The 20669-nt window shown below is 43.7% G+C and overlaps 1 protein-coding gene across 1 annotated transcript; it reads right to left on the bottom strand.

Moving 5' to 3' along the window:
• Position 1: 1 nt before the first annotated feature.
• LOC106605662 (NF-kappa-B inhibitor delta) lies at positions 2–8643 on the bottom strand. Its single transcript, XM_082975454.1, has 10 exons — positions 8446–8643; positions 5070–5231; positions 4699–4940; positions 4344–4561; positions 4062–4167; positions 3756–3902; positions 3592–3643; positions 3299–3465; positions 2886–3002; positions 2–2647 (listed from the first exon to the last, which is right to left on the bottom strand). Exons 1-10 carry the CDS (start codon positions 8459–8461, stop codon positions 2378–2380), a joined length of 1497 nt encoding a protein of 498 aa, XP_082831580.1. The 5' UTR covers positions 8462–8643; the 3' UTR covers positions 2–2377.
• Positions 8644–20669: the final 12026 nt, after the last annotated feature.

Genomic DNA, 20669 nt, shown 5'->3' with positions numbered 1-20669 from the left:
ATTTCCCATATTTTTTAATCTGAACCTTTATCAATACATACATGTGATGTAAAATGGAGTATAAAATAGATGACAAATAAAGATATTTGAAGAACAGATTTAATGCCAGCGTTAAGTTCAGAAAATCAGGCAATTCAGTAAATCAGAAGGATACATTCAGTGAATAGTAACAGCAGTATTACACTGTTACAAACTGTCCAAGTAGTATATAGTCCAGAAACTTTGAACAAAATGGAACCAAGCAGCCAAAATCAACAGATTCTCTAGTACCATTTTTAAATGATAACATTAGTTATTCTCCCTCATGTTAACTCACCTATGATTTAGGCCTAGGAACATACAAAGAACATCTCTGTATGTTCCTAGACTAAGACTGCCCAGGTGCCAAAACTAGGGGAAATCACATTTGAAAATCATTTCTTCTATAAGTCTGGGGAAATGTTGTGTCATATCTCCAATGAGATGTTTTTTTTATTACATTTTTAATGCCACTGACAGTGATGAAGTGGTATATTCACTACAATATTATTTCAAAGGGCACATGCATGCTACCTCATTGGAGATTAAAAAGAAGGAAAAAAACAGTCATAAAAGGTAGATGAGTAAGTGATGGATGTTTTCTTGTCACCACAAAACATGTTGTGGTATTTTCAATCATGAGTCATGTTTGAAAATACCTGATTGGTTGAAGGTGAAATAAGTCATAACTGAAATACTCATCCTATAATGCCCTTTAAGAAATAAATACTACTGGTACTACATTGTATACACTGTTGATATGTTATATAATTTTATATAGCATGTGTTGTCAATATCACCATATTCCCTTTACACAGTAAATATAAAATGTTCTTTCCATAAGTCATAGTATGAATGAGACAATATACAGTGGTGTAAAGTAATTAAGTAAAAATACTTTAAAGTACTGCTTAAGTCGTTTTGGGGGGTATCTGTACTTTACGATGTATATTTTTGACTACTTTTACTTTTACTTCACTATATTCCTAAAGAAAAGAATGTTATTTTTACTCCATACTTTTTTTCTGACAACCAAAAGAACTCGTTATATTTTGACAGAGAAATGGTCCAATTCATGCACTTATCAAGAGAACATCCCTGGTCATCCCTACTGCCTCTGATCTGGCGGACTCACTAAACAGAGAACATCCCTGGTCATCCCTACTGCCTCTGATCTGGCGGACTCACTAAACAGAGAACATCCCTGGTCATCCCTACTGCCTCTGATCTGGCGGACTCACTAAACAGAGAACATCCCTGGTCATCCCTACTGCCTCTGATCTGGCGGACTCACTAAACAGAGAACATCCCTGGTCATCCCTACTGCCTCTGATCTGGCGGACCCACTAAACAGAGAACATCCCTGGTCATCCCTACTGCCTCTGATCTGGCGGACTCACTAAACAGAGAACATCCCTGGTCATCCCTACTGCCTCTGATCTGAAGAACTCACTAAACACAAATGATTTGTTTGTAAATTAATGTCAGAGTGCTGTAGTGTGCCCCTGGTTATCCGTAAACTTAAAAAAAGTAAATTTTAGCAATTCAATTTACTTTTGATACTTAAGTATATTTACTTTTACTCAAGTAATATTTTACTGGGTGACTTTCACTTTTACTTGAGTCATTTTCTATTAAGGTATCTTGACTTTTATTCAAGTATGACTTTTGAGCACATTTTCCACCACTGACAATACATTAGCTATTCAATGAGCGCTGTGAGCATATCAAATATAAAAAGAAAAGACCTAGTTAAGTTATAAAAGACATTGAAAGCATGAACACAATGGTACACTGTGTCACATGCTTAGTGAAACAACAACCACCTTTCAACAAACCAATATGATTTCTGACCATGGTGGGAAGTTTTGACAAGAGAATGAGTGGGGGTGGTGGCCTAGAAACCCTCCTCAGATATACCTCTAAAGAGGTATATCTGGCTGGGGAGTACTCACACAATGAGTCTGTGCAGCTTTGAATATAATGTAAACGATTTCATAGAAATCAAGGTTGTACTGAGTGACAGTAATATCAGTTACCATTGCTCATTACTAGCTAGCCATTAAATTCAGAACTGAATTCAGATAGTGACCAAAATCATGTCAATCAAACATATAGTTTCAAAGTGAATGCCCTAGTATATATTAGAGATTTCCGTTGTTTAAAAATCCTCACATGAAGATACGCTAGAATCCCTCCCTCTTGGAAGTACAGATGTCTGGATTCAACCTACAGTACAGACCTTCAGTACTTCCTCTGAAAAGAGGTGGAGGGATACACAGGGACATAAAAACTAGTCCGGTTCACTCTTGGTCCTGTAAGGACATTACACGTCGACGAGAGGAAGCACTTCGCTTTTTCAGTATGAGCTTGAGCTGAAAACAGATGGGACAGGGATAGGTGAGCTGAGATTACATGAATGAAACAAAATGGCCATTTGCTGTCTGTCTGTCTGACTGCTCACCTGTTCCCCGTGGGGTCCACTCTGCAGCAGGTGTGCAGGCTGGTCGTTCTCCAGGTTGCGGATGCTGGGGTCGGCCCCTCGGCCCAGCAGCAGCCTCAGCATCTCCTCTTGGTGTGGGCTGCCATGGAGACCAGCAGCCATATGCAGCGCAGTATGACCATGGGCCTGCCGGTGAGGAGGTAAAGGGAATCATGAAGCTGTGAGTATAGACCAACACTATGGCAATAATTAGATATGCACACACTGTCGATGAGTCTCCCTTTCTTTTTACTCTTTTCCTTTCATCTTTTCACACACTGCTGAAGATGTTCTACCTCTCCTTTCTCTTTTCATGGAGTCTCTCAGGACACAGGTCAGTTTTTCTCTCAGGACACAGAGCAGACAATCTCGCAGCAGCACTGACCTTCATGTTGACAAAGTCCCTCATGTTGTCCAGGGGGGTCTTCAGCAGATGGCGAACCAGCTGGATGTTCCCCTCCTTCACAGCCAGGTGAAGAACAGTCTTGTTACTTTTAATTTCCTGGAAACAGAGGAAAACACTGTATGAAACCTCGAAATGAAACCACAACGCGCCGAAAGTGAGGAAAATATTCAAAACCCATTCAAGATTTTTGCAGGTGTGAGGTTGGGTAGACAAAAAGCTGACGAATAGCTCCAGAGTTTATTTATTTTCTACCAAAATGAACCATGCCATTCCCTTGGGAGGACGGAGGTATAGATGGTGTTTTCTACTTATTGAGTACTGGCACCACTTGTTGATCACTGGCTCTAAAATACTAACTCTTGTACGTTACATTTAAGTAGTTCATTCAGTACCTGGCTGGTCAGAGAGGCTCCGGTGTTGAGTAGCATTTGCAGCCAGGAGAGCTTCTCCTCTGCCAGGGCATGGAGGCTGGCATCACCCAGCCCCGTGGAGGAGAGGGAGGAGAGAGTCTTCATGGTGCTACTGTGGGAGATGGCTGCACAGTGCAGAGGAGTCAGACCTGAGACAGGAGTGGGAAAATAGTTTATTATATTGTTATTACTTATTCTGTTGTCTTATTATATCGTTTGTCATGTCTTTTGAGTAATGGATGTGTTGTTCTCATTTGACATAAGCTGGATGTTACCTTCAAAATTGCGAGCCTCCAGGTTCACTCCAGGCCCAATGGAGAGAATAACCTACAAATACAGATCCAAAGATTGAAATTGGTTATTCTCATCATTCTGTTATTTATCTAGATTGAGCCCTAACAGATGATGCATTTGGTTGAAGGCAGTGCTGCTGGTTTACCTGCATAACCCTGGGGAAGCCATAGGTGGCAGCAAGATGAAGTGCTGTTTGACCTTTGACATCACAGGCATTTATATCCGCTCCTAAAGACAACAGATCCTGGACGATTTCCGGATGGTTAGCAGTCACCGCCACCAGCAAAGCAGTCTGGTATACAGGAGTGGTGGTGGGGGGGGGGGGGGGGGGGTTAATGCAATTACACTAAGGCATACACTAAGGCATCCACACATTTATTTTAGAGGAAGCATCTCATTTGTGTTGAACTCAATCCTGTGTTCTCTAAAGAAGTGTCTTCTTGGTGCATACCTTCCCCTTGTGTTCCTTGGAGTCTAGCCTGCCCAGCTCAGCAAGTCTCTCTGCTGCAGCGAATGCATACTCCCTCAGGCCCTTGGCTGTGTAGATATGCAGAATCCTGACAAGACAATACAACGTGAGAAATTGGTTTCAGGTGACACCTACAGTCGAAAATGTCAAGTGTCATGAGACGTAAGACATTTGCCAGGTTTCTCTTAACATTTTCTTAAACTTAGTCATGTCTACTTTCTCAACATCAGGTCACAAGCTGATGTCACACACACACACACTTACGTGTCTCCGTCGTCATCCTGCCAGGTGGTTCTGCTGTAGTCCATCCCTCTGAGGAACATCCTGGCTTCCTCCAGCTTAATGACATCCATCTGGCCACTAAACACCTGCTGGACAGGCTCTGTGGGGCCCAGGGCCCCCGACGACCAGGAGAAGACAGCGGTCTGCAGGGGCCCTGAAGGAACCAAACTAGACACAGCCTCGGTCACTGGACACTCCGTCTGTAAAGGTAAAATTGGTATCATCATAAACGCTATAGCACATACTGTTCATGTACTAAATAGCACGTGAACAACAAGTAGTCAAAATGATGATGTAATATCAAAATGCTTCTGTTGGAGAAACCAGTCCTCCTTACATAATGCTGAGGCATCCTGGTGTCTGGGTAGTCCTGAATCTGCTGTGTGTTGTAGCTGGAGGCCATCTGAGGGCTGTAGGCCGGAGTATGGCTGTAGTCCATTGAGGAGGATGGGCTGGAGAAGTAATTGTTCCCCATAGGGGAGAATGGACCTTCATGTATGGCCGAGAGGGCTTGGTGCTCATCCATAGGACCCCATCTCTCATACCCCACTGCCATGTCTGAGTAGCTGCTGGCTACACCTGGGAGGGTCACAAGTTAGCCCATCTGTCAATGTCAATGGAAAAGTATTTGAATGATTTGACAATGTATTTGACCCAGGTCTGGTTGGGTTGCAAAGGGCTTACATGGGTGCTTCAAGCAGTACTCACCTGTTGAGGTAGGCTTCTCTGGTGTTGACACCTGTTGGGAGAGGACAGTGGCAGTGGGGACACCGGTACTGGTTGTTGCCGTCGAGGAGGTCTCCCTCTTCCTCTTCTGCTCCAGGAGTTTCTTCACTGTGGGAAGAGTGTAACACGGCTTCTCCTTCGGTGCTGTGGAGACAGAGGTAATGTTGCAATGAAAGATCTTTGGTGGATAGTCATGAAGTCGACCATGACATTTGTTCTCTATTGGGGTGCTTTTCTACAATGGTCTACTATTCTTATCAGACATGTATTACTACAGAGCGACACAGCTGAAGCTCTTGGTAAAGTGTTATGACATAATATGAAGTAATGTGGTAATTTTGGATAACGCTTCATTCTTTAGTTTTTGGATTGAAAGGACTGGCAAAAAGAGGCCATTCTCCTCCAGCTCTGTGATTTCCCATGATTCATCTATGATATCATGTTTACTCTTTTTCCCCATCACTTTCTGTTCCATTCAGCAGCCAGAGGAAAGAGAGATAGTGGTGAAAAATATAGGTATCTGAGGTTTCCAGCTTGATATTGCTTGTGTGCGGCAAAGCAGGGTAGTTTTTCCTCGAAGTCATCACCCCACACGTGAAAGACAAAGCGACATTTCCACCGAGGAGCATAAACAGGTAGAGAGAGAGCTCTGAGGAACCTATTCCATTAGGAAAACAGGCTGTGAGGTCAGAATTAACAGATAGATTCAATAGAACCCCTACCATGTGGAGGCTTGCCACTGCACATTTTCTGTGACTCTTTCCTGTCTAGCTCCGTTACGCTGGCTGTGGTAAACCACAGCACCTTCCTGTCGCTGCTGTGTGTGCCGAGAGCACGTTACAACCCAGAAGTGAAGAGTGAACATATCAACGTGGGCCATGTCTGCTCTGCTGTGTGACTGGGCTGGTACCCATAACATAGTGTCTGACTATTATCATGATGATTCATAAATGTGGTCATGGAGTAGATTGTTTCTCGCAGATATCTCACATCACCTGTCCTTTTCTTAGAAGACAATCAAGCCATAGAAAGGGGGCTTTTTGGGGTGTGAGCCTGAGTTTTTGGTCTAGTTGCAATAACATATTTGAATGCTACAGGAGTCTCATCTATTCCCCAAGGGGGTTTGGTGAACATAGGAAGGAGTGATAAAAACACACTTTTGTAGTGCCATCAACACAGTTTCAGTGGAAAGTCAAAATTGCTGACTTGAGAGCGAGAGTATAGTGAATGCCTGGGTGAGGGGTGTGTTGCGTTTTCACTTTACGTATCCCTCTCACAACGAGGAACGTTTGGTATCACTTTACGTATCCCTCTCACAACGAGGAACGTTTGGTATCACTTTACGTATCCCTCTCACAACGAGGAACGTTTGGTATCACTTTACGTATCCCTCTCACAACGAGGAACGTTTGGTATCACTTTACGTATCCCTCTCACAACGAGGAACGTTTGGTATCACTTGAAGCCACTTAAATGGATACAAAGGAGGAACTGCCTTTCTGTTCTGCAACTGTGGAAACTCCAGAAGTTATTAACATTCTGTTCCTAGTCTCTCTCTTCTCTTGGACTTGAGTTTTACATGTCTCTCAATTTGTTCCCTCATTTATTTTCTCTTTCCTCAGTTTACTGTCTTGCTGAGTAAGGAATAAAAAACAGACTACAGGCACTTGCACAACTAAAAATAAGAGGAGATTCCAAGGAATTTTAGCTAAACTAAAATTACACATTGCATCAATTACATGTGCAATTTTCATACCTTATAACAATGATTATAAACATTACTGTAAGAGACTCCTATTGTATTATATTATTAAAAATGTATTGCTACTACTGTTATAGGCCAAATAAGAATCAATTTGCCAAACTATGACATATTGGTAAAATGAAACTGAAAATGGGTTGTGGCCATTTCAAGACTTTATTCCAATGTATCTAATTAGTTCATCTTCATACAATACATCATCAGATACTGTAAAGTCATTAGTGAATCCCCTTACGTCATTGCTCAACCTTCACCACAGTGTAGGAGGGATGAATACCAATTGAGGGGATGCCTCACAGGGGTGAGAAAGAAAGGGTGATCTACACACGGAAGGGCAGCTCTGGCCACTGGTGCATACTGTAGACAGCAGGTGTGCCTCCCCAAAAATAATCTCATGCAAATATTTGACTAGTAGTGCATGTTGGGTGATAGAATAACCCCCCTACATATACAGGATAAGCTACAGTCGGGTATTAACCATTAAAGGCAGTCTACTGTACATGTCCAAAATCAGTCTTTCTTTTAAAACACCCACAGAGAGGGAGAACTGTCCTCAATGTTCTTTGCCACCAAAGAAAGCAAAAAAGATCCCAGATGTATTCTGTAATATCACCTACACAAGTGATGTAGTGCGCTATAAAGCATATTGCTACTTGAGTTTGGGTATAGAATAATACATGTAGTACTCTACAAGTCCATTTGAACCTAGAGTTACAGTACATCATTAGGCAGACAAATAGTTATATCAGTGCAGAAAGTTCTATACATCAGCATATTGCACTAAACATCTTCAAAGGTCGATTTTTACAGTTGTCAAAGTTGGGACAGGGCTGCCTGGGATACTCTGTCTGAACGTTGTTGCAATGTAATATTTAAATCGCGGAAACCCCTGGCCATTTAGTCATGCGCGTGGGCGGCGGGGATTCCGACGACCTTTCTATTTGCTGGCTCAATATGCTGCGGTGCCGAGCAGAGAAAACTAAGTGAACTTCCTCAATGACTGTGGCACTATGTATACTAACATATTGCATAGAGTTGACTGCTACACTATGCCTATCGCCGGCACTGGCAAATCACGTTCACTATTGGCTGTGTAAAATAGCCTATCCGGATTCCCCCTTCAAAACCCAGCATTAAAAGGGGAACTGAGATGTAGAAAACAAGGGCGAGGGTTGAGAGGGTTTCCCCGCTGTCTGTTTTCAATACGCAAAAGTAGGCTATTGTTTTCATCATTGCCCGTAAATGTTGACTTAACTTCTTAGAATTAACGTTTTAATAATCTCACATTAGTTTGATGCAGTCAGTTGTATGATATGATATAGGCCTACCCACTTTATAACAACCCTCATTTATTTTGAATGTTAGTCCTGACTTGTAGGCTATTATCTAAGCCTACTTGCCACTTATTCATCAAAACAATAATGTAACTTAGACATTAGGAATGGATGTTCAAAACTGAGCAGCAAGAGAATGCAAAACATAGCATTTGATTGTCAATGTCACAACATCCGCTATATGATCACAATATTCGTATCTAGGCTTATTAGTAGCCTGCGAGTCAATGTCATATTCATCATCAACATAATAAACACTCACATTTCTGCCAGTGCATGTCAGAATCCCTTTTTCTTTGTAACACCTTGTCAGCTCCTCTGGTCTCTTCTTCGGTGTTTGAATTCGCAGCGGTTCCTGGTCCTTTCTCTAAGTGTCAGACTTAGATGATCTGACTCCTGTGTCTCTTCTGTCAAAGGCACGTTGTTGTCTTGCTACTATGTACACACAGAACACGTTGCCGGTGACGACATCCCCATTGCCAACACCACGCCCACTATAGTCTGTGAAAAATTGGGGGCGAAAGAGCCCAACATCAATGCGCAGCGCAACGCTCCACTTGCTCAGAGATGGAGGGTGAGGGAGGGAGGGAAGAGGAGGGTGTAGACAGAGATAATATTTGTTATGTTAGACAACTAACTTTCCTGAATATTTTCTGAATTAACAATGCATGTTCTGATTCAAAGAGTGGTGATGATTTTGGCGACCAGGTTACATTCTAATTTGTTTGTATGTGTTTTGTGTGTGTCAGTGGCGATTTTAGCATGTCAATCTTGGTGGGGCAAAAACTAAAAAGTGGGATGCATGCCAGCAAAGCCACTACACAACACAACACTAAACAATACATTCATTGCAGTATAACGGTGACAAACTGTGATCACAAACGGCCTACATAAAGCTGTCCCAACAGCAGTCCCAACATCTTACCACTGCTACACCTGGCTATCAGTAAAGCCTTGTCTGGCAGCGAAACAGTCCAGTCAGCCTCTTTTACTGCCTTTAAAAACACACAGCTGATATGGCTGACTTGCTTAAACAATAAGAGTGGATGAGAGCCAATCCGTAATTTCGATTAGGATATTAAAGAGCGACCTAGGACAGACGTAGTCAGTGGCGGTTCCATCTTGTATGGCTCCCTGGGCGAACCCCCCTTCAGCGCCCCCCCCCCCCCCCCCCCCCAAAGGCACCATTCTGCACTAACTGTAATTTTTATTCACCCCAAAAGACTCTATATATCACTAAAGATAAAAAAAAAATATCAGCATAATATGGATTTCTTTTCATTTAGCCTTACAGCATTGGAAATTCCCCTTACTGAACTCAGGACTTAGTCAATACAATTACAGAAAACCTTTATGAAGTCATCTGACATTTAACCAAGTCAATAATGTGCTAGTTCAGTTGTAATCGTTTCCCTGCAGGCTACACCAGGGGCGGTTCTGGGGGGGGGGGGCAGTGCCCCTGTGACAACAATTTTGGACCCCCTTGTGGCCCCCCTAAATGTGGAGTATGAAATAATTTTTACATAACAAATTTTTGCTATCGTTCTTTTTTTCCATCTGTTATTAGACAGTGGCAACGCGGAACACTAATGATTATGAACATGGTCTTTTGCCTGCTAATGCCTGCAATGCAGTGAAGAAAACGATACGACAACAATAACATCTAATGTAACTGGCCCCTCTAACAGTACAACTGGCCCCAGCTTGGCCCCCCCAGATGAAATGGTCTAAAACCACCACTGGGCTACACACATTATCATGATGAAACTGTGTGTAATTATATCCAATGTTATTTAAGTTAGTTGGACAGAAAACGGAATATTGTCCCCCTATGTGTAATAGCATAGCAAGCAACATAGCAACATAGGCTAACAAACATAAGTGTTATACTAGCCTATTTCATTACATGCATAATATTATACTCATAAAGAGATGACATAGCTGCATACCTTTATCTTTTGTGCGTTTCTCCTCTTCTTCTTTCCTCTTTTTCCTAAACTGGGCATCTGACGCCTTAGACCTTTTCTTATCCATTTGTGTTGATTTGGCACTCGAGCATCAATACATTACCCATCCCCCAACACTGTCAACCAAGAGTCAAGACTAAACCAATTCACCTTTGTGGTGTGCAGACTGGTTTATATATTATTCTTAACAATTTTGCACAAACCATAAATAAATGCAACAATATGTCTGTGAAACTAAAGTTGAAGTCGGAAGTTTACATACACCTTAGCCAAATACATTTAAACTCAGTTTTTCACAATTCCTGACATTTAATCCTAGTAACAATTCCCTGTTTTAGGTCAGTTACGATCACCACTTTATTTTAAGAATGTGAAATGTCAGAATAATAGTAGAGAGAATGGTTTATTTCAGCTTTTATTTCTTTCATCACATTCCCAGTGGGTCAGAAGTTTACATACACTCAATTAGTATCTGGTAGCATGGCCTTTAAATTGTTTAACTTGATTCAAATGTATCGGTTAGCCTTCCACAAGCTTCCCATAATCATTTGGGTGAATTTTGGCTCATTCCTCCTGACAGAGCTGGTGTAACTGAGTCAGGTTTGTAGGCCTCCTTGCTTGAAAAACACTTTTTCAGTTCTGCCCACAAATTTTCTATAGGATTGAGGTCAGGGCTTTGTGATGGCCACTCCAATACCTTAAGCCATTTTGCCACAACTTTGGAAGTATGCTTGGGGTCATTGTCCATTTGGAAGATCCATTTGTGATCAAGCTTTAACTTCCTGACTGATGTCTTGAGATGTTGCTTCAATATATCCACATCATTTTCCTTCCTCGTGATGCTATCTATTTTGTGAAGTGCACTGGTCCCTCCTGCAGCAAAGCACCCCCACAACACGATGCTGCCACCCCCGTGCTTCACGGTTGGGATGGTGTTCTTCAGCCTGCAAGCATCCCCCTTTTTCCTCCAAACATAAGGATGGTCATTATGGCCAAACAGTTCTATTTTTGTTTCATCAGACCAGAGGACATTTCTCCAACAAGTACGATCTTTGTCCCCATGTGCAGTTGTAAACCGTAGTCTGGCTTTTTTTATGGTGGTTTTGGAGCAGTGGCTTCTTCTTTGCTGAGCGGCCTTTCAGGTTATGTCGATATAGGACTCGTTTTACTGTGGATATAGATACTTTTGTACCTGTTTCCTCCAGCATCTTCACAAGGTCCTTTGCTGTTGCTCTGGGATTGATTTGCACTTTTTTGCACCAAAGTACGTTCATCTCTAGGAGACAGAACGCTTCTCCTTCTTGAGTGGTATGACGGCTGCATGGTCCCATGGTGTTTATACCTTCGTACTATTGTTTGTACAGATGAACGTGGTACCTTCAGGCATTTGGAAATTGCTCCCAAGGATGAACCAGACTTGTGGAGGTCTACAATTTTTTTTCTGAGGTCTTGGCTGATTTCTTTTGATTTTCCCATGATGTCATGCAAAGAGGCACTACGTTTGAAGGTAGGCCTTGAAATACATCGACAGGTACACCTCCAATTGACTCAAATTATGTCAATTAGCCTATCAGAAGCTTCTAAAACATGACATAATTTTCTGGAATTTTCCAAGCTGTTTAAATTACACAGTCAACTTAGTGTATGTAAACTTCTGACCCACTGGAATTGTGGTACAGTGAATAATAAGTGAAATAATCTGTCTGTAAACAATTGTTGGAAAAATTACTTGTCATGCTGTCACGGCTGTTGTCGGTGAATGAGGACCAAAACGCAGCAGGTACGTGAATGCTCATCTTGATTTTTAATTATCTTCAAAACGAACGTACAAAATAACAAAACACGAACGATCAACAAAAACAGTCTGGTAAGGCACAAGGCGAAACACAGAACAATCACCCACAAATCACACACACAAACACACCCTAATATATGGGACTCTCAATCAAAGGCAGATAGACAACACCTGCCTTCAACTGAGAGTCCCAACCCCAATTAACCAAACATAGAAACACACACACCAGACTAACCATAGAATACAACCACATAGACCATCAACCAAAAACCCAGAAATACTAAATCAAACACCCTTTACACAAACACACCACCCCGAACCACATAAAACAAATACCCTCTGCCACGTCCTGACCAAACTACAAAAACAATTAACCTTATACTGGCCAGGACGTGACAGTACCCCCCCCCCCTTAAAGGTGCTACCCCAGAAGCACCTTAAAAAATAACCCCAAGCAACACCAAATTTTTTTTCTCCCCCTTTTCTAAAGGGAGGGAAGGGAGGGTGGCTGCCGTCAACGACGGCACTGTGCTACACCCCCCCTCCCCAACCCACCTATTTCTGGAGGTGGCTCTGGTTCCGGCCGTTCCAGGCTGTCGGGCCACTCTGGCATCGCCGAGGGGCAGTCGGGCCAGTCTGGCATCGCCGGGGGACAGTCTGGGCAGTCTGGCAATTCGGGACAGTCTGGGCAGTCTGGCAATTCGGGACAGTCTGGGCAGTCTGGCAATTCGGGACAGTCTGGGCAGTCTGGCAATTCGGGACAGTCTGGGCAGTCTGGCAATTCGGGACAGTCTGGGCAGTCTGGCAATTCGGGACAGTCTGGGCAGTCTGGCAATTCGGGACAGTCTGGGCAGTCTGGCAATTCGGGACAGTCTGGGCAGTCTGGCAATTCGGGACAGTCTGGCCACTCCGGCAGTTCAGGGCAGTCTGGCCACTCCGGCAGTTCAGGGCAGTCTGGCCACTCCGGCAGGTCAGGGCAGTCTGGCCACTCCGGCAGTTCAGGGCAGTCTGGCCACTCCGGCAGTTCAGGGCAGTCTGGCCACTCCGGCAGTTCAGGGCAGTCTGGCCACTCCGGCAGTTCAGGGCAGTCTGGCCACTCCGGCAGTTCAGGGCAGTCTGGCCACTCCGGCAGTTCAGGGCAGTCTGGCCACTCCGGCAGTTCAGCGCAGTCTGGCCACTCCGGCAGTTCAGCGCAGTCTGGCCACTCCTGCAGTTCAGCGCAGTCTGGCCACTCCGGCAGTTCAGCGCAGTCTGGCCACTCCGGCAGTTCAGCGCAGTCTGGCCACTCCGGCAGTTCAGCGCAGTCTGACCTCTCTGGCGACTGTTGACTGGCGGGCAGCTCTGACGACTGTTGACTGGCGGGCAGCTCTGACGATGACTGTTGACTGGCGGGCAGCTCTGACGTTGACTGTTGACTGGCGGGCAGCTCTGACGATGACTGTTGACTGGCGGGCAGCTCTGACGATGACTGTTGACTGGCGGGCAGCTCTGACGATGACTGTTGACTGGCGGGCAGCTCTGACGATGACTGTTGACTGGCGGGCAGCTCTGACGATGACTGTTGACTGGCGGGCAGCTCTGACGATGACTGTTGACTGGCGGGCAGCTCTGACGATGACTGTTGACTGGCGGGCAGCTCTGACGATGACTGTTGACTGGCGGGCAGCTCTGACGATGACTGTTGACTGGCGGGCAGCTCTGACGATGACTGTTGACTGGCGGGCAGCTCTGACGATGACTGTTGACTGGCGGGCAGCTCTGATGATGACTGTCTGACTGGCGGGCAGCTCTGATGAAGACTGTTGACTGGCGAGGCTGGGTTGACGCACTTGTAGCCTGGTGCGTGGTGCTGGTACTGGGCTTACCAGATTATGTACACGCACCTCCAGGCTAGTGCGGGGAGCGGGAACAGGACGAGTCGGACTGGGTTGACGCACTTCCGGGTCCGCACGAGAGACAGGAGCTGGAAACCCAGGGCTATGGAGGCGCACAGTCGGTCTCGATCTTACCTCCTGCACAACCCGTCTTGGCTGGATGGAACTAGTAGCCCTGTACGAGCGGGGTGCCCGTACAGGGCAGACTGGGCTGTGCAGGGGCCTGATGGTAGCCGTGCGTAGAGCGGGAGTTGGGTAGCCTGGTCCTCGGAGGCGTACCGGCGACCAGATGCGCTGCGCAGGCATCCTCCTACCAGGCTGGATGCCCGCTCTAGCACGGCACCTGCGAGGGGCTGGAATAACGCGCACCGGACTGTGCGTGCGTATGGGTGAGATAGTGCGCTCCTCAGCGAAACATAGCGCTCTCCACCCCATACGCTCCTCCATATAACCACGGGTAGCTGGCTTCCGGCTCTTCTTACGCCTAGCCAAACTACCCGTGTGCCCCCCCCCAAAATTTTCATAGGGGTGCCTCTCGTGCTTCTCCTTCAGCGCGTACTTGGCCTCGTACCACCGCCTCTCCGCCTTGGCTGCCTCAATTTCCCACTGCGGGCGTCGATAATCCCCAGCCTGGTGCCAAGGTCCGGCCCCGTCCAGAACTTCCTCCCAGGTCCATTTCTCCCGCCAGTCCAACTCGAATTCCCTCTGCTCCTTCTTCTGCTGCTTGGTCCTTGAGTGGTGGGTGATTCTGTCACGGCTGTTGTCGGTGAATGAGGACCAAAACGCAGCAGGTACGTGAATGCTCATCTTGATTTTTAATTATCTTCAAAACGAACGTACAAAATAACAAAACACGAACGATCAACAAAAACAGTCTGGTAAGGCACAAGGCGAAACACAGAACAATCACCCACAAATCACACACACAAACACACCCTAATATATGGGACTCTCAATCAAAGGCAGATAGACAACACCTGCCTTCAACTGAGAGTCCCAACCCCAATTAACCAAACATAGAAACACACACACCAGACTAACCATAGAATACAACCACATAGACCATCAACCAAAAACCCAGAAATACTAAATCAAACACCCTTTACACAAACACACCACCCCGAACCACATAAAACAAATACCCTCTGCCACGTCCTGACCAAACTACAAAAACAATTAACCTTATACTGGCCAGGACGTGACACATGTACTGTCACGCTCTGACCTAAGAGAGCTGTTTTTTCTCTGTTTAGTTAGGTCAAGGGGTGATAGGGGGTGTGCATTCTATGTTGTTTTGTTTCTATGTTTTGGCCGGGTATGGTTTCCAATCATAGGCAGCTATCTATCGTTGTCTCTGATTGGAAGCCATACTTAGGCAGCCTTTTTCCCACTTGGTTTTCGTGGGTAGTTGTTTTCTGTTTTGTTAGTATAACCTGACAGAACTGTTGGCTGTCGTTTTGTTTTCTTTGTTTAAGTGTTTTCATTAAAAGTAAAGATGAGCACTCAACACGCTGCGCCTTGGTCCCCTTTATACGACGCTCATTACATGCACAAAGGAGATGTCCTAACCGACTTGCCAAAACTATAGTTTGTTAACAAGAAATTTGTGGAGTGGTTGAAAAACACGTTTTAATGACTCCAACCTAATATATTCACAGTATTATGAAGGAATTGTTCTTTATTTGGTAGCATTTCGTAGTGTGACTGATTTGACTAATTGCATTAGTACTGTACAAAGTTAGAGTTGCACTATTTGATAGCTTCCCCTACTCCCCATACCTCTGGTCTCCTGAGGTCAACCTACCCCCACACCCCTCCCCATCTTGTACTTCTGAGTGGGTAGACCTTCCCAGGCAGTAGCCTGCCTAGTTTACAAACTAGAATTATGGTGCCCACTCCGCCAAGGTTAATTGACCCACAGTCCCACAGGGTGACATGATATCATTAACGTGATGTGCAAATGAGCGAAAGAAAACCGATCATGCAAATGTCACGATTCCAATTTTTTTTGTGAGGGCAAGATGCCGCTCGGGCGTTTGTCCATGTTGCTTGTACCTAAATCCGCCGCTGGACGTAGTCAATATAACTATTTGTTTAGCACTTTTGAAATCTACAGCAACAGAAATCAGAACATGGGTCGTTCTTAGTGTTCTCCCTGTACCCCAAGTCGGAACCGTAAGATAAATAAAGGGGGCATATAAGCAGACAATGGAAGCTCTTACAATATTCAATGATAACATTTCTCTAAAACAGCTTATAGGCTACATGTGCACCACCAAGTCAGAACAGTAGGCAAAATTAAGAGGGGTAAATAGACTAAATGATTAGAGTGAGGTACATGGGCTACTAACATCTTACTACACAACATACACTTAGTATTATTTTCTTAGCTACAATATACACATCTCCCTGGCATATTACATAATTTATACAGCAACATACAATACATATTTGGACTCACCTTGTTGTGCTGTGCTCACTTGAACAGAAAGGTGGCGCGACGGTCCTTCATGTACACATTTTGACATCAAAGTCTGGCATTCTCTGAATTTATGGTGCTTTCAAAACAACTGGGAACTGAGAAAAAAACAAGGTCGAATCATGATGTCATTGATCTTAAGGTCATAGCTCTAGAAAGAGGTCTGATTTACAAGTTGGATGACCATTCAAAAGGTGTTTTCCCAGTCGGAGCTCGTTTATTCATGAATTCCCAGTTGTCTTGAACTCACTGAAGTCAAGTTTTCGCAGTTCCAAGTTAACAGTTATTTTGAGCACGGCACAAATCATGCTTCATTGACAGCATGGCCAATGTTGAGTGTTTATCATTTTAAACTTGGAAAAGAGCTCCTTAATCCCAGACTTGGGACCAGACAGCCACTCCCCTGAATAGCAGGCAAGTGATTGCTTTGCAATGATTGCAGTTAGCCACTGTCACTGATTCCTTCCAAACCACTCATTGTTGAATTTGGGAATTACGATACGTTTTATCTATAATTTCTCTTCATTATTTCTCTTCATATGACAAGGATTAAAAATAATTTGACAGTAGATTGCCGACTTGATTCATGATGATGACTGCTAGCTTAGATTTTGAAAGTGTTTATTTTATTTTTATTTAACCAGGCAAGTCAGTTAAGAACAAATTGTTATTTACAATGGCAGCCTACACCGGCCAAACCGGGACGACGCTGGCAGAGACAGAGTGAGAGAGAGCGAAAGAGAGGGAGAATAAGAAAGAGAGATTTCCTTGATGTAGTAGGAATCTTCCTATATGCCATCATCACGGACTACTGTATTATTTAGAAACCTTTAGTTCCTCTTCCTCTCCACTGCAGCGGTTGGTATCTGCATGAGGAGGAAATCTAACTGAGCAGTCTCATTGGCTGCTTTGGTCTCAAACCAATGAGAGGAGGGGAATCCAGCATCAAAGCATACACCCACTATTCCTTATCAAACTGATAAGCGTCTACATGCATGCTAGGAAAGACATGTATCTGGCTTGTCTTATTATAGCACAATGGGTTTATGTTGACATGTTTAGCATTTCTCATTCATGGTTGAGATCAAGTCCATTGGAAAATAATTAAGTCAGTAATTTATTTGAACTATCTGCATATATTCTTTATTTTAATGGCAATTTATCCTAGATTGACAAAATCAAAGGGTAATTCAACCCAGACCTTGTAGCCTACTAGCAGCTCTTGTTAGCTTTGCAGGACAGGACAGAGCCTCCAGCATAAGATTTGAGAATTTTTTTATACAGCTGATTCAGTGTTTCTTTGTCAGGGTGGAAAGGCTAGGATGCCCTCTAGTGTCTGTTTGATACACTTTGATACACTTGCCCCATCTAGTGTAATGCAAGCTCAACTACCATTTTCCTCTGTGTTAGGAGGGCTGAGGAGCGGTCTTGACAAGGACAGCCCATGGAGTCTTTTTAACTTCATGAATTGAAGTCTTAATTAAGACATGATAATTATCATTGGAACGTTTGAACTGTATGATTTGAAAATAAGGTGGCAGCTGTGTAGCCTATCCCAACTCAGACTTTTTAAAAGAATATATAACTTTTTATCAGCAAGTGATCTATGTACACAATGGCAAATACACTTTTTTTAAATGAACACCCACAACCTCCTGTGAATGATTATTTTATAGGTGACCTTTTTCACTAAATAGTCTGAAGGGAAAAGTTTCCAATCAAGCTGCTCCATTTCTGCACTACTGTAATGTCAGCCAGATGTGTATACCTGCTGTTTATAGACAATGTGGACACAATGATGAGTTATCATTGTTTGACTGATGAGAGTGTTACAGCAGTTGAAGGGCATCGGTGAGTGTTACTGACTCATTCAACATGCTAATCCCTAATTCAGATGGAGGCTGTATCCACTGTTACAGAGACCTTCACTGGTAACACCTTCAGAGGATGGAGAATACAGTGGTTCCTGATGTATGGAAAGACTCTCTCAGTGAAAGTGTGCGTGAATCTGTGTATATGTGTGTTATTCTCTGGGTCAGAGAATGACAGCTTTCCTCTGTACCAGTCCAGCTGCACTCTGACCCTCTTGGGTTTCTGTCTCACGGTTAGGCAATCGAGTCTGTGAACACGTGGCACCATTAGAACATATGTTAAATACCTATCCTTTAAAAACCACACACCGCAGGATCCTCTACACATGCTGAAGTCTCCCTTCCTCCGGCAAGACTCTGTGATCACACCCACGATCCGTCCTGTACTGTTCCCAACCTCATCTTGTGTTCCTGAGTTAACTTCTTTGGGATAGGGGGCAGTATTTTCACACCCGGATAAAAAACATACCGATTTAATCTGGTTACTACTCCTGCCCAGAAACTAGAATATGCATATAATTAGTAGATTTCCATAGAAAACACTCTAAAGTTTCTAAAACTGTTTGAATGGTGTCTGTGAGTATAACAGAACTCATATGGCAGGCCAAAACCTGAGAAGATTCCATACAGGAAGTGCCCTGTCTGACAATTTGCTGTCCTTCTGTTGCATCTCTATCGAAAATACAGCATCTGTGCTGTAACGTGACATTTTCTAAGGCTTCAATTGGCTCTCTAAAGACGCCAGAAAGTGGAATGGGGTGTCTGCTGTCTCTGGGCAAAGAACAGCAGCAGAATTTGTTAGTGGTCAGCCTGGGGACAGTGAGACTGAGATGCGCGTTCATGAGACTACTCCATTTTTTTCTTTCAGCCTTTGAATGAATACAACGTTGCCCAGTTGGAATATTATTGCTATTTTACGAGAAAAATCGCATAAAAATTGATTTTAAACAGCGTTTGACATGCTTCTAAGTACGGTAATGGAATATTTTGATTTTTTTTTGTCACGAAATGCGCTCGCGCATCACCCTTCAGATAGTGACCTGAACGCACGAACAAAACGGAGCTATTTGAATATAACTATGGATTATTTGGAACCAAAACAACATTTGTTGTTGAAGTAGAAGTCCTGGAAGTGCATTCTGACAAAGAACAGCAAAGGTAATCCAATTTTTCTAATAGTAATTCTGAGTTTAGGTTATCCCAAACTTGGTGGGTGTCAAATTAGCTAGCCGTGATGGCCGAGCTATGTACTCAGAGTATTGCAAAATGTGCTTTCGCCGAAAAGCTATTTTAAAATCGGACATAGCGATTGCATAAAGGAGTTCTGTATCTATAATTCTTAAAATAATTGTCCTGTATTTTGTCAACGTTTATCGTGAGTAATTTAGTAAATTCACCGGAAGTTTTCGGTGGGTATGCTAGTTCTGAACATCACATGTTAATGTAAAAAGCTGTTTTTGGATATAAATATGAACTTGATTGAACAAAACATGCATGTATTGTATAACATAATGTCCTAGGAGTGTCATCTGATGAAGATCATCAAAGGTTAGTGCTGCATTTAGCTGTGTTTTGGGTATTTGTGATGCATGCTAGTTGCTTGGAAATGGCTGTGTGTTTTTTTGTGTCTATGTACTCTCCTAACATTATCTAATGTTTTGCTTTCGCTGTAAAGCCTTTTGGAAATCGGACAACGTGGTTCGATTCAGGAGAAGTGTATCTATAAAATGGTGTAAAATAGTCCTATGTTTGAGAACTTTGAATTATGACATTTTGTGGATTTAAATTTGGCGCTCTACTTTGTCACTGGCTGTTGAATAGTGTGGGACGATTTCGTTCCACCTCCCCTAGAGAGGTTTTAAAGCCCTCAGAGGCCAGGACCATTGTATAGTCATCAAATCTCTCTGGGTTGTCAGGAAGTTGCAGTATATCACTGTGGTTAGATCATCAGACAAGATTAGATGTGAGTTTGCAGTGTTGGGGTCAAGAGTCACTGGAACTGGCAACACACACATACCATAATTAAATAAAAATTGAGGTAGGGACATAATCTTATTATTCAGCATCTTCTCCCAGACCCTATAGTGCAGGTTTCTCATGTGCTTTGCCACATCAATCAGTCCTCCTGAAACCCTCTCACGGTCCAGCAGTGTGCACTAGGTTCTGGAAGAACAGACAGGAGTCAGTGGGGTTGGATACAGAACCACTGAGAAGAGAGAGACCGGAGGCAGATCACTTACCTTTCCAAGATGGCCCTGTAGTGCTGCAGAAAAACCAAATACATTTTTATCCTCTTCTATGGTTCTGATTGTGTCTGAAAGTGATGATCTCTCTCTGCTCATCTCCTCAATCTTCTCCATCTTCTGACTCTTCTGCTTCTCTTCCTCCCTTAGTGCAACTATCCTGACCTCTTCCTCTTGTAGGTACAAGCTTCTCAAACTCCTCCTTGATTTGCCTCTCTGTGTACTGAGCCTGGCTCTGGAGTTAGCAAATAAGAATG

The sequence above is a fragment of the Salmo salar genome, chromosome 05 (genome assembly GCF_965601325.2).
Source record: "Salmo salar chromosome 05, fSalSal1, whole genome shotgun sequence".
NCBI classification, from domain to species: domain Eukaryota; kingdom Metazoa; phylum Chordata; class Actinopteri; order Salmoniformes; family Salmonidae; genus Salmo; species Salmo salar.
The sequence above is the reverse complement of the archived record's forward strand: the minus strand, read 5'-3'. Positions and strand labels throughout refer to the sequence as shown.